Source organism: Cutaneotrichosporon cavernicola (assembly GCF_030864355.1).
Source record: "Cutaneotrichosporon cavernicola HIS019 DNA, chromosome: 3".
NCBI lineage: Eukaryota > Fungi > Basidiomycota > Tremellomycetes > Trichosporonales > Trichosporonaceae > Cutaneotrichosporon > Cutaneotrichosporon cavernicola.
In genome coordinates this window covers 2,468,762-2,481,739 of record NC_083395.1, presented here as the reverse complement: position 1 = coordinate 2,481,739, position 12,978 = coordinate 2,468,762, and the positions used below count along the sequence as shown (strand labels likewise).

General features: G+C 58.4%; 6 protein-coding genes across 6 annotated transcripts; 2 read left to right on the top strand and 4 right to left on the bottom strand.

The window, feature by feature from the left end:
* Positions 1-32: 32 nt before the first annotated feature.
* CcaverHIS019_0309250 (uncharacterized protein) lies at positions 33-1,421 on the top strand (the record flags this gene model as incomplete). The annotated part of the gene is made up of 6 exons (XM_060599425.1): positions 33-74; positions 112-120; positions 171-499; positions 532-766; positions 799-924; positions 969-1,421. 6 exons carry the CDS (start codon positions 33-35, stop codon positions 1,419-1,421), a joined length of 1,194 nt encoding a protein of 397 aa, XP_060456120.1.
* Positions 1,422-1,619: 198 nt separating this feature from the next.
* On the bottom strand, positions 1,620-3,522 carry HLJ1 (uncharacterized protein; the record flags this gene model as incomplete). The annotated part of the gene is made up of 4 exons (XM_060599424.1): positions 1,620-1,778; positions 1,832-2,223; positions 2,607-2,873; positions 2,994-3,522. 4 exons carry the CDS (start codon positions 3,520-3,522, stop codon positions 1,620-1,622), a joined length of 1,347 nt encoding a protein of 448 aa, XP_060456119.1.
* A 575-nt stretch (positions 3,523-4,097) lies between these two features.
* Positions 4,098-6,051, bottom strand: CcaverHIS019_0309230 (uncharacterized protein; the record flags this gene model as incomplete). Its single annotated transcript, XM_060599423.1, has 5 exons — positions 4,098-4,480; positions 4,531-4,811; positions 4,875-4,909; positions 5,025-5,785; positions 5,820-6,051. The coding sequence occupies 5 exons, from the start codon at positions 6,049-6,051 to the stop codon at positions 4,098-4,100; spliced, it is 1,692 nt and encodes a 563-aa protein (XP_060456118.1).
* Positions 6,052-7,188: 1,137 nt separating this feature from the next.
* Positions 7,189-8,196, top strand: CcaverHIS019_0309220 (uncharacterized protein; the record flags this gene model as incomplete). Its single annotated transcript, XM_060599421.1, has 2 exons — positions 7,189-7,401; positions 7,480-8,196. The coding sequence occupies 2 exons, from the start codon at positions 7,189-7,191 to the stop codon at positions 8,194-8,196; spliced, it is 930 nt and encodes a 309-aa protein (XP_060456117.1).
* A 497-nt stretch (positions 8,197-8,693) lies between these two features.
* CcaverHIS019_0309210 (uncharacterized protein) lies at positions 8,694-10,041 on the bottom strand (the record flags this gene model as incomplete). The annotated part of the gene is made up of 3 exons (XM_060599420.1): positions 8,694-9,331; positions 9,369-9,966; positions 10,006-10,041. The coding sequence occupies 3 exons, from the start codon at positions 10,039-10,041 to the stop codon at positions 8,694-8,696; spliced, it is 1,272 nt and encodes a 423-aa protein (XP_060456116.1).
* Positions 10,042-10,524: 483 nt separating this feature from the next.
* On the bottom strand, positions 10,525-12,708 carry CcaverHIS019_0309200 (uncharacterized protein; the record flags this gene model as incomplete). Its single annotated transcript, XM_060599419.1, has 1 exon — positions 10,525-12,708. The coding sequence occupies one exon, from the start codon at positions 12,706-12,708 to the stop codon at positions 10,525-10,527; it is 2,184 nt and encodes a 727-aa protein (XP_060456115.1).
* Between the last annotated feature and the right edge of the window lie 270 nt (positions 12,709-12,978).

Genomic DNA, 12,978 nt, shown 5'->3' with positions numbered 1-12,978 from the left:
CGTCCATCCAACTACTGAGCATGCCAAACGCCATGGACTTTGGCAGTATCTCCAAGTCTCACATGAAGCGCAAGGTGCGTGCAGTGCAGGACAATGCTAAACTGACAGCAGCAATCGTCTGTGAGTCAAGAGTCAAGAGTCAAGACAACGTCTTCCCGTATTAACAACAGTCCCTCCTTGCTGCGCTGGGCAAGCCCTCGCGCTCTTCCCCGGGGGGATACACGGCCCCGCCGAGCGCGTACATGCAGGGCTCGTACTCACCCTCTTTGACAAGCTCGGATGAGAGCCACGACTATACTCTTGGCGAGAGTAGTCGGGGCGCAGGCAGTATCTACCACGGTGTCGGGAGGACCGTGAGCGGTTCAAGCACCAGCAGCGTGTATGGCCGTGCGCAGGCGCCGAGCCAGATCCCCCGCTCTGTTCGCCGCGTAGAAGACGTGTTTGTGCTCGTGCGCGAACGCGTCTTCCAATGGTCATACCTCATGCAGTGGTATAATGGGTACGTCGCTCGTGTGATTGAGCTAATCGCAGAGACCAGCCATGGCTCAACACGGTACATGTTGAGCGGAGTGCGCTCGAGGCCGCATTAGGCACCAAACAGCTCGACACGCTCGCACGGCAAGAGTATGCGCTCGGCCTCTCTCTTGCCGGACTATTTGATATTGCTGGCGCGCAGGACTTTCTCCGCGCCGCGTACCAGCTCATGGGCGAGTGGGAGCAGTGGTCGGAGCAAAGCGCAAACAGTGGTAAAGTTGTTGGACCTATTGTATGTCTCGCTAATAATTTGGCTAACCACAGCGTAACTTTTTCCGCCCACGACGGCCGGTACCGCGTCCCAGCGCTGCGCAGAGCACATCGACGGCAGAGGTGACGATTGCGTCAATCGACGCGTCGTCGGACGCGTTCCTGGTCCTGGCCGTCATGGTACGTACAACTTACTCGCCGCACTCACGTGCTAACTCCCGCAGCCATTCACACCCGACTACTTTCAAGTACACGCGTCGACTTGCTCCATCATCCGAGACGTGTACAAAAAGCTCCTGAACATGCTTCTCCCAAATGTTGCGGGCGCGCGCAACACGGACCCGGCACATGGCACACTGCTTCACCCATCCGCTTTCATCAGCGTCCGCGGCAACGACACGGGTATCTGGAGTGTAGCGACGGATGCTGCGCTCTTTGGCGACATGCCCAAGAACAGCGCGTTTGTCGGCGAGGGCCAGAAGCTCACACAGCCCGTCATAGACCTCCTCCTCAAGGTCGACAGCAGGCTCAAGAAGCACTACTCGTCACTTGTGCGCGATGGCGACACGATCGCCCGCAGAGTCCTCGACGACGAGCTGTCTGCTCTCAACGCGAGCATGACCACGGGCCCAGCGCTCCGGTTCAACCCCCCGATACACCTCGAGACGGTTGCCTAGGGCCAGCCGCGCCTCGCTCACCGCATACTCAACTTTGCGTTCAACGCGCGAGGCGCAACCCAACCCTCTCATCTCGGCTAGCGTGGTCGTAGCTAGGGGACTCAATTATACCTGACTATAGTTTGTGGATAGACTAATATACGTGTTACGTGTCTCTTGATGTGGAAAAATACAATGCCACAGTGCATGCCACGTCATCTAGTAAGCCAGTGTGCTCACGCCCCATTTCCGCAGCTGCTCGCAGGCCGCATTGGTCTGTGAGCGCAGCTCGCGGATCTTGGCGTAGTCTGCTCCCCATCCAAACACGCCTGCCTCCTCTGCAATCTTGCGCTGACGGGCGTTGTCGAACGCGCGGCACTGGTGTTAGCTGACATCTCAATGGCCGCGTCAGCTTGGCCAGCTCGACTCACTTCTGCCTGGAGGTGCTGGATCTGCGTCTGCTCGACGTCAAACTCAAAGTTCTTGAGCTTTGAGCTAAACTGTGCGGCGTCCTTCCGTTGCCGGTATTGCTCGGGAACGCTTTGCCACACTGCCGAACTTTCCCACTCGGTCGGGTTGACGTAGTAGTTGACGTTACGTGGCGTCGTGTGTCGCGCCTCGCTGAAACGGTTCGTCGGCCTGAACGTGAATCCGGGATCAGGGGTCGTGTCGCCGAACAAGGATGGGAGGAGAGAAAAGAGCACGAATGCAACGAGGAGGAGGACGGGAAGGAACGCCATGAGCGGCGAGCTCGGGGTCATGTCCTCGCCTCGTGCGTTGGCGAACTGTCCGGGCCGCCGGCGCGGGCCGCCGAACGTGTATACTGATGTCAGCCGAGGTGGGTGGTTTCAGGATGCGACACGCCGGCGGCCCCAAGCGCCTACGCGCAGATGACACAGTCGCGTAGTCCGCAGAAGCCTGGGGGATGAATGTACCGCTCCGACAGCGGTATCGCCCAGCTCGGAAAGGGCAGCCTCTGACCCATCGGTGGGCGTCTCCAACGCGGGTCTGCTGGCGTGCTCGGAAGATGCGCCCACCCCGTGTGGCCGTGGAATGGCCCTGGACGCTCCTGCCATTCCTGTGGCCGCCCGTGCCATTCTGGTACGCCCTCAAACGACGGCTCTGGCCGCCAATGTTGCGGCTCAGAGCGCCGCTGATCTTGCCGCTCGAGGGGTCGCTCGTGTCCATGTGGGGAGGGATACTCACCTCGTGCACCGCCGCCAAACGGCCCACCAAAGCCCTGGTCCATCCCGCCGCCCCCGAAGAACATGTTGAACAGGTCCTCGGGGTTCATCTCCTGCTGGAACCCAGGGTGGGTCTGGAACCGCATCCCTCCTCCGCCGGGGAAGCCGCGCGCCATGCCACTGCCACCACCACCACCACCGCCGCGCTGTGTCGGGTCGATTGTGGGGTTCATGTCGTACACCTCGCGGAGGCCCTTGTCAGAGAGCACCTGGAACGCCTTTGAGACCACTGCAGTTAGCCATGCGACTCCACTCATCACCATCACCATCACCAGCCAGAGCCGCGTCATCCCCACGACACCACCTTGTCTTTCAACTGACGCCGCTGACGCCGCCTCGCTCGACTCACTCTTGAACGCCTCGTCCGCACCCGGTGCGTTGTTCTTGTCCGGGTGCAACGCGAGCGCCAACTTCTTGTACGCGCGCTTGACGTCGTTCTCTGTACAGGTCTTCTCGACCGCCAAGATCTCGTAGTACGCATGATGCCGACACCGCTTGACGCGCGCCACGACCTCAATCTGCTTGACCGTGTACTTTACTCCTGGCTTCTTCTCGGCCGAGCTGGCCGAGCTGGCTGTCGCTCGTTGGCGCGCGGTCGTGACATGTTCCTCGACGCCGCTCGACTTGGCCTGTGGCGTGGGTGTGGTCGCCCCACTTGTTGGCGGACTCCTCGCTTCAGACGCAGAGTCTGTCCCGGAAGCTGCCCCCGACACTGAGATCTCCTGCTGGATGAGGAGGACCATCTTCTCGCCCTCGGGTGTCGAGTATAACGACACCGACTTGCGCGCAAAGCGGAGTGCTGCGGCATGATTTGATGCGGCGCGGTGGCGCTGGGCAATGCCAAGACAGCGCAGAGCCTCCTCCTTGTTGCCTTCCATGGTGACGGGGTGCGATGGAGTGTTATGTGTATAGTGGCGTATTTCAGAAGTGGTCCAACTCTGTTCCATCTTGACTCACTCACCCACCCTGGAGACGCGCCACGCTGACACTTGGTCGGCGTTTGACCCACGTGTGCTTCCGGATATATGCGCCGCGGATACCCGGTTGGCATGGGTAGATGAACCTAACGGCGAATAAAGTCTACCAGAAGAGTGCAATTCGAACGGTTCCAACTGGATACATGCATGTATCGAATGTGCTCTGCACAGCTGCAGATTCCATGGCGAAACCATTACTTGGAAGGACACGGTTACTGCTGCCCGACGTCGATTAAGAATGGGTATTGGGAGTGACTAGTAAGACGAATCAAGGTTACGGAAGCAAATCGGCACCTCCACCGCGCGCCAAATCTTGGAACGTATTCACCTTTGATCCAATCCAAGGCCGCCAGTGAACTGTTGCAAAAACAATACTGCATTACCACGCTATAGACTGATACCTCGTCTCCGGAAACACGCCGCAACCCACGGAATCTCTCTCAGATACACTTGGCCGCAGCGTCTCGTCATGAAACCTACGCCTTTTCCGGCAGCTCGACGTGCGAGACACTGTGACGCTTCTCGTCGAGGTGGACCTCGAACGGGTCGACCTTGGTAGACTCAAACTTGCGTGCCGGCACCTTGCGCTCGAAGAGAACGTCAATCTCGGCAAACGTGCGTCCGCGCGGCTCGGGGATGCGGAAGTAGGCGTACACGAGAGAGAGGAAACACGAGCCGCCCCAGAAAAAGCCGGCAAAGTTGCCCCAGTTCCACGCGCTCTCGTTGAGCATGTATGGCGTGAGAATGTTGCAGATGATCGCAATGATGTTGTACGCCATGCGGCCAATGACGACTGTCTTGATCTGAAGCCGGCGCGTCGACAGTTCGGCGACGAGTGAGTAGCACACGGACCCGACGGCTTGGTGTCAGCTTCCCAAATAGAAAAAATAAAATAAAAAAGACACTCACTCAGCTGGTAACAGGCGGCCCAGATGATCATCATTGCGCCGGTGGCCATCGCGCCAGAGTCTCGGTGCGCCTTGGGAACAAGACCGAGGAAGCCCATGACGAACAGTGCGACACAGAGGCACGCGAGGCCACCAACGTACAAGCGTCGACGGCCGATGCCCCAAGCCATGAGGGCCCACGCGCCGAACACGCCGACAATGTTGATCGAGTACTGGCCGAGCGCGAACGAGTAAGAGTGCGAGGGCGAGACACCAGCCTTGGTGAGGAAGTAGGCCGAGTATCTGATGTGAGCCTGTGTTCCGCGCCGTATGGTCCGTGTGCAGCTGGTGCGGACGGAAACTCACCCTGAGAACGAGTTGCCCGAGAGGTTCTGGATAGCCTGGTCGTCAGCTGATGGACATGTGGATAAGGGCAACTGGTAGGGCGTGGTGTGGCGCAGGGATGTGGCGTCCGAGCGCGCAATTGCCGCAAGCCACCTCGAAATTTCAACTCACCCATGTCATTGCAACAATTTCCGTGCGGCGAAGGTCGACACCCTTGAAGCAGTCAAGGTAGGATGCGCCCGCGGTGATCTCCTGCTCGAGCTCGGTAGTGTGACGCATCATGTCGATGGTCTCGTCGGCATCAAACTCGGTGTCGCGGTTGAGCGAGGTAAGGCGGAGGAGGTTCTTCTTGGCGTCCTCGAGGCGGCCGCGGCGGACGAGCCACCAAGGGCTCTCGGGAGCGAAGAAGACGCCGATGGCGAGGGGCACGGGCCACATCCACTGGAGCGCGTAAGGCAAGCGCCACGACCAGTGACCCATGTCGTTACGGTCGGCCTGCGCCTTGATGACGCCGATACCAATCACCTGCCCAATGCCCCAGCAGCAGTTGACAAAGCATGTGAGGTACCCGCGGAGCGCGATGGGGCAAACCTCGGCGGCGTAACTGATGCAGATGGTCTGGAACGCACCCCAAGGGAGGCCGCAAAGGATCTCGCCCATGAGGAGGGTTGTGAGGTTGTTGGCGGTGACGAAGAGGGTGAGGAAGGCCGTGATCCACACGAGCGCGATGATGACCGTGTAGCGATAGCCGATGCGCTCAGCAACAATACCGGCGATAAAGAGACCGATGATCTGGCCGACCGTCGCACCGTTGGTCAAGCCCGCAATCCACTTGGCCTCCACCTCGTACACCCCCTTGCTGTTGAGGTGACCAAACTTGCTCGCGAACGACTGGAGGTTGATGAGGTTGGGCGTGAGGCACACCTGGAAGCCTGATGTCAGCTGGACCCCCAAGTGCTGACTCACCCTCCATAACAATGCACATGGAGATGAGCATTGACCACGCAGCGGCCTTTGGGTATAGGCGCAAGCCCTGCATGAGGGTCATGCCCCGCTCCTTGTCGGCGGCGCGACGAGCGTTGACCGTCATGTCGACGAGGTCGGCATGCTTGGAGGCGTCCAAGCCCGAGTCGGGCGAAACTGCAGGCGCGAGTGGCGCCTGGACGGGCGCAGTCGCGTCGGTTATCTTCTCAGACATGACTTGGGGTGTAAGATGAGATGGCAAGATGAGGGATGTGGAGCCAAAAGTGACAAATATGCCAAGCCACGCGGGACTGTTGTCATTGAAAGATTCTGTCAGCTGTTCTTTAAGTATCTCTGGTCGGACGGACTCGAGGTGCAAAGCATCCAGATGGCCTCCATGGGTCCCCCACTGCCCCGCACATGGAGTGCCTCAATGTGTCAGTGTGTCATGAGCCGCCCGCCATTCACCAGCCGTTCACCAGCCACTGGCTTGACGACAGAACAAGATTTGGCCCACCGGCAACCGTACCGGAGCCGACGGCTTTGAACCTGGCCAGTTGTCGTAGTCTCATTCCATTTGCGGACCCAAGTCGGCGTTGGGCATCCAAGCCCAGGTTTGCGCTCCATCGAGCTTTTCCACCCTCCGCCACCTCGAGAGATCCCGCGTCAAGTCAGGGCCGATCGGCGTTTTAGCGGAGCCCATTCAACACGCTTCTGTGGCGGATTCTACACCCCCTTCTTCCTCGACATCTACGTCCAAGTCACAGTTGCAAAGATGACTCCTCGACGAGCAGAATGATACCACTCATATATCTGTACGACCCGGGGTTGATGGTCATTGTTCTGTAAACAAACAAAGCGACCGAGCGCATGGAACGCCATCAACTTGCCGAAAAATGGGCTGATCTTCTTCTGGAAACCGATCAAACGTCCGATCGGACTTGACACGTGGCAAAACGATTGATTTTCCACTTTAGTCCACTATCGGAGCCGATTCGGAGAGGTTTCAGGCTCCGATCGGACTTGGATCGGAGTAAAATCCTGCCGGATCGGTGCTGAGTCGGAAAGGAAATGGACGGCTCGGGACTGGTAGACGTTGTGCAACAGTGAGCGCTGACACCTGTCGCGTAGATGACTCGTTGTTCTCTTCGGGACAAACCCCCGCATCCGCCCGTGACCCCTCCGCTCCCCCACACCCCGACCGACCGAGAAACCACCGATGCCGGAGTTGGGCCGTTCAGTGACGCAGCAGATTTGGTATGGGCCTTGTTGTCATACTCCAAACTGGCCGAGACCGGACATGGTTGTGTATAAGACTGTGGAGCTCTAGAGTTCTCTCACCATCAACTACACAGAACCCCTCACAGTCACAATGGTTATCGCTGTCACTCCCGAGGTCACCCAGCACGTCAAGGACGTGGCTACCAAGCTCGACGTCATCTCGGACGAGATCGACGAGGTCAACATTCTCAAGCTCAAGGAGCGCGACGCCTTCACCTCCGAGTCCAAGTTTGACTCCGAGAAGGACAAGACGACCTTCCGTCAGTATGAGGACGCCTGCGACCGTGTCAAGAACTTCTACGCCGTGAGTGTCTTGCAGGCTTTTGCCACAGAGTGGCAACAAACCCTGCCATCAAGAAGAGATCACGTGGCTAACAGGCAGGAACAGCACGCCAAGCAGACGCTCGAGTACAACCTCCGCATCCGCAAGCAGTTCCAGGACAATGTCCGTGCACGCATGACGGTCTGGGAGGCAATGGAGCTCCTCAATGAGCTTGTCGACGAGAGCGACCCCGACACTTCGGTCGGCCAGATTGAGCATCTCCTCCAGACCGCAGAGGCGATGCGCAAGGACGGCAAGCCTGACTGGATGCAGCTCACCGGCCTCGTGCACGACCTTGGCAAGCTTCTCTGCTTCTTCGGAGCCGAGGGCCAGTGGGACGTTGTGGGCGACACCTTTGTCGTCGGATGCAAGTTCTCGGACAAGATCATCTACCCCGAGACCTTCAAGGCCAACCCCGATTACAACGACCCCAAGCTCATGACCGAGAACGGCATCTACGAGCCGGGGTGCGGTCTCGACAACGTCCTCCTTTCGTGGGGCCACGACGAGTACCTCTACCACATCATGAAGCGCCAGTCGACTCTTCCTCGCGAGGGCCTCTCCATGATTCGCTACCACTCGTTCTACCCCTGGCACCGTGAGGGCGCCTACCGCCACCTCATGAACGACGACGACCACAAGCAGCTTGAGGCCGTCCTCGCGTTCAACCCCTACGACCTCTACTCCAAGTCGGACGCGCCCGTCAAGGTTGAGGAGGTCAAGGAGTACTACATGGGTCTCATCAACAAGTACATGCCCGGCGTCATCGAGTGGTAGAGGGTTGTGGAACCGATAATACATACAGCAGTTAGACTTTTGTACGATACGTAGTCGCCGCAGCGGCTGCCTTTTAGCATGTAATTTGCATAGGGACTTTGGCATCACTCGCAGATCTCACACTAGACAAGACGAGCTCTCACAATTGTCATCTTCGCTTCCATATCTCACCTTGCCACTCACAACAGACATGACAGAACCAGGGTTATCTGCCGGGCCAATGGCACCGCCTGTACCCCTCGCCTGCAACCCTTTCAAGGTACAGTACTATCATGCCAAGAGGGTGAAGACAATCACGAGCTTACATGCATGATTACAGCTTTGATTACAGCTCACAACACTTCACAGATGGTCGCCTTGCTACATTACTTGTCGACCAGACGCCAAGGATGAGTGTAGGGTACTTGCCACCGCCATTATAAACTAACGCCACACTCTACTTCGACTTCTCCGGCGCCAACGCTCCCTCTGTCAAGCTCACTCCTCGGCGGTGTACCTCACTCGTAATCGCTCGAGGCCCCCTCCCCCTCATCCTGGCGCTCATACAGTACGAGTACGGGTGGCGCGGGGAGCCCACGCAAAGGATGAGGCTGGCGCATACCTCCGACGAGTTCGAAAAGCTCACTGTCCTCGGCGATGATAGTGTTGTATCCCTCACCGTGCGCGGAGAGCATGCCGACGAGGTTCCACTTGTGGCCCAGTACGCTGTCCGTAAAGCTGTGAGGGACGAAGAGCGACCCCGGATCAGCATCGGGAACGATGCGAATCAGGAGCAGACGCCCCAAGACGAGCGGCGTGTGCTTTACGACATGCAGTGTGCGAGTCTTGCAGCGAATGCAGTGAGTGTGAGTCGTGTCAAATAAGGACAGATCGAGGAGCTGGTCCAGAGCTGGTGCAGCGTCATGGTCCTCCCTGTTCGTCGCCACCGCGCCGGGGTACACGCTCGCACGCCAGCGCAGGTAGTCGGATGGTCCAAAGGTAAGGAGGCTGCACTTTGTGCACCGGACGAATGCTTCGGCTTCCCACTGCAGGAGGGAGCGGAGAGTGGTAGTACCTGCCGACCTGTCGCAGTGCGTGATGATGCGCTGAAGTAGCTCGGTCGGTTCGGGCGACATCTTGTCGAGCAGGTGGTCGGCTCGGGTCAGCTTTACTTTCTGCATAAGAGAGCTTACCCTTGAGCGCAGTGAAGACGTTGGCGTAGTCAACCCAGAATCCGCGGCTGATTGAGCGAAAGAGTTGTGCTAGCAGTGACGGAGTGAGGGTCTCGATAAACACCTTGTCGAAAGCGGCACGGAAGGCGTGAACAAAGCTGCCAGCGCGCGCGAGGAGCTCGACCACACCTAGCCCAAGCGTGTCCGGCTTGGATCGGTGGAGGATCTGTGGGCCGACGAGGGTGAGAGCCAAGGGACGGGGAATGTGGAACAGGGGCGAGGAGGGGCGGAACACGTCCGGCGTGGAGGGGCGAGGTGTGACTTTGGGTAATGAGCGCTGAGCCTGTACGGCGGTGATCATTGCCCATAAGTGAGGACAGCGACGAGGGTCGCGGCGGTTGGGGATGCATGAGCAGTACTCGTCTCCATTTGGTTTGAAACCAGCCAGCCAGGTGCCATCTTCGTCTTGGACCGCGACGGTAGCAGCCATCTCGGGCATGCGGGTGTCGGGAACGTGGTCAAGAGACACATTGCCGTCGGCCCAGAGAGAGTTGCCTTTGGCGATGATCGCGGCCTCGGGGAGCACGTACTCTCCGCTTGAAGTGAAGATGTGCGGGTCCTGTCGTTAGACCTGTAGACAGAGTCAGGTAAGACGTACCATGAGGGACTCGTGGCGGAGAGGGCCGCGGGTCATGATAGGAGAACAGTCAAGGTGAGGGTGTAGTTGTCAGAGTGAGAGTGAGAGTGAGAGTGAGAGTGAGAGTGAGAAGAGGAAAACATAAGAGATGGTGAGTTATAAGATGGGTTTGGATGTGATGATTGTGAATTGTATTTCAGATTGAATAGGAATAGTGTGTAAGTGGTGTCGGGTGGCGAGGAAGAGAAAGGTGAATGAATGTTGAGTTGTTTTGGGGCAAGTTGAAAGTGCGTGGCGCTTCAAGGATGATTCAATCAAGTCACACATTCCAACTCATCGACTCATGTTTTTGTGTTCTTCTAGTCCAAACCTACCAAGACAACTGCACAGACCTCAAACCACCCCAAACCGGCGGCAACGAGTAAATCCCCCCTCTGGCCCTCCGTCATCCCGCCACCGCCACCGCCACCCCACGTCTCAACAACGCCCATGTCCCAATGCCCAATGGATCCAATCAAGCAGCTTTGGAAAACAACGTGATCACCGCGAACCACGTCCCCCCAAACCGCCTTCCATCACCGTGGGGTTCCTCAGTCCAACTTCAAAGTAGTCCATCGGCATCGCGCCGTCCATCCCGAATGCACGCAGATCGCCAAACGGCTCGACAGCCTCAGGCTGCGAAGGGAGGATGGAAAAGAGTTCTTCGAGTGACGCCTGGCTTTGCATCGGCGCAAGTCGCTGGCTGCTGACCCTCATACTCGTGCGAATAGGCACGTCCGAACCGGGTGCTAGACCGACCATGTATGCGTATTGCGTCGTGAGCTGCATGAGGAGGCGGTATGTCGGGGCAAGGATGAGGCGTTGCGCACGGTTCACCAAGTCGCTAACAGCGTGGCGGTCGACTGGGTCCTTGGCCCCAAACTTGGAGTGGAGGCCGAGGATGAACGTCGCGTGATGGGCATAGGAAAAGTCCAACCAGGTTTGGGACTCGAGGATATCATTCTCAGCCATGCGACGGAGGTAGTTGAGCGTCAGGCGCGCAGCGTCGCGCGCCGTGGTAGCCAGCGCTTCCAAACGCTGATCCAGAGGGTGGACTGCCTGAGTGCGTGACAGGGCCAAGTGATGAGCGTGTGCGAGTACGAACGGTCGGCCAAGGACGGATGTTAGATGCTGGTACTGGACATGCAGGAGGAGGTGCATGCGGCGGAGCCTTGCCGTCGCATAAGGATACTCGGTGTCAAGGAGGTCACCGAGATGCGATTCCCAGCGGAGTAGCAGGCGGTGGAGATCTTCAGCCTGCATTGTCGAGTGAGCAAGCTTGCGAGGATCCTTGTATTCCATCGACGTGGCGGCGACGAAGCGCTTAACCTTGATAGAGAGGTCAGCGAGGGAGACCGCATGTTTGAGATAGCCTGGAGGATAATCGCCCTGGTCCATGATGGTTGGGTCGGGCAGTGCAACCGTGACGTCAACAAGGTCGGTACCAGTACCAGGGCGTCCCAAGTCGAGGGACAGAGTCTGCTCAAAGATGAAGAGCTGCCACCACACGAGGCGGCGGAGGTTGCGCTGAACCGAGTCAAAGTTGCCGTCTTCGCCGTCGCGATGCATGCCAAGCGAGACGGCGACACGTGCAGCCTCTCCGATGATCGTCCACGCCGTGCACCGCTCTCCAGCGTTGTATTGGTACAGCGACACAAGCATAAGTGCCTGGACGCTAGCGAGGGATGCGGTTGTGACCAGGCGGCCAAGATTGGCCATCACGATGTTGAGGTACCTTGCGTGCACCGCTGGAGTGAGAGGCGAGCTGCCCCTTTCCGACTCGAGCGCTTGTGCCCCCAAAACAAGTACCATTAACAGGGCACACACCCATCCGGGGTCGAGCTCTTGCCGGTCGCGGGCCCAAACAGCTCCGTACAGCTCCTGGAAAGAGGCGATGTAGAAGATAGAGAATGACGGGTGGACACGCCCGAAGAATCCGCGAAGGAGGTCGTCACACAACTCTCGTGCAGGAAGAGTGGCAACCAGAACGTCGGAGTGAAAGATAGACTTTGGCTGGATCGCCGTGTCATTCGCCTCATGGAGACCGGTGTGGGAGCTGGAAGCGCCGAACGACGCAAAATCAGCCGCCTGCATGAAGCGCCTCAGCTCCGCCTCGTCGAACAGCGTGAGCTTGTCGAGTTGGCTCTTCTTTAGCAAGTCCCGCACCTGCGAAGCGAAGAGGATCGTACTCGCTGCACCGAGATACATGGGGCCAGTCGGCGCTGGCATCAGACGGCCCTCGGGCACGGTTAGATTTGCCAGGCGCTGATTGACAGGCGCGTCGCTAATCGCACTGCCCACGTCTGCACGTCCAGCTCCAAGTTCCTCAGCGAGCGCCTCAACCGCCTCGTCCGAGTCTAGATCGCGACCGGCGAAGAGGTGGCGCACGATGGCGTCCAGTGCTCGAAACCGCCCAGTGAGCTGCTCTTCAGTTGCGTAGATGCGCCGCTTCCGGGGAAGGCTGGAGACGCAGGCCTGGCCGGCCTTTGCGCATTCCTTGCATGTGGCCTCAGTAGCTTCACGGATGCACTTTGTCTTGCGGAGCTTGCAGCGGTCGCAGGAGACCTCGACGCGGCGGCGCTTGTCCTCGGGAACACGGCGTTTGGCTTTGCGTTCCTCGTCGGTTTGGCGGACGCGCGGGCGAGGAAGTGTCGGAATTTCCCTTGGCGGGGTAGGCGAGTTCATTAACGCTTCTCTAAGGAGATGGACTAGAGTTAGCTCCACAGAGTCGGCGACTGGGACCAACAAGAGGGGCCTGTTTCGGGCAAGTATTGGGCCTCGTCTCCGCGACGAATGCTTTTGTGCGGCTGATCTATATCGTCAGCACCACCTCGAACAAGCTGCTCACTTGAAGAAGCGGATGGACCAACTAGATCCATTATGAGGATGCGGATGGGTGTAAAATATGAGAGAGTAGGAGTTTGCTCTGTCTCATGTTGTGAATGTGATGTCAAC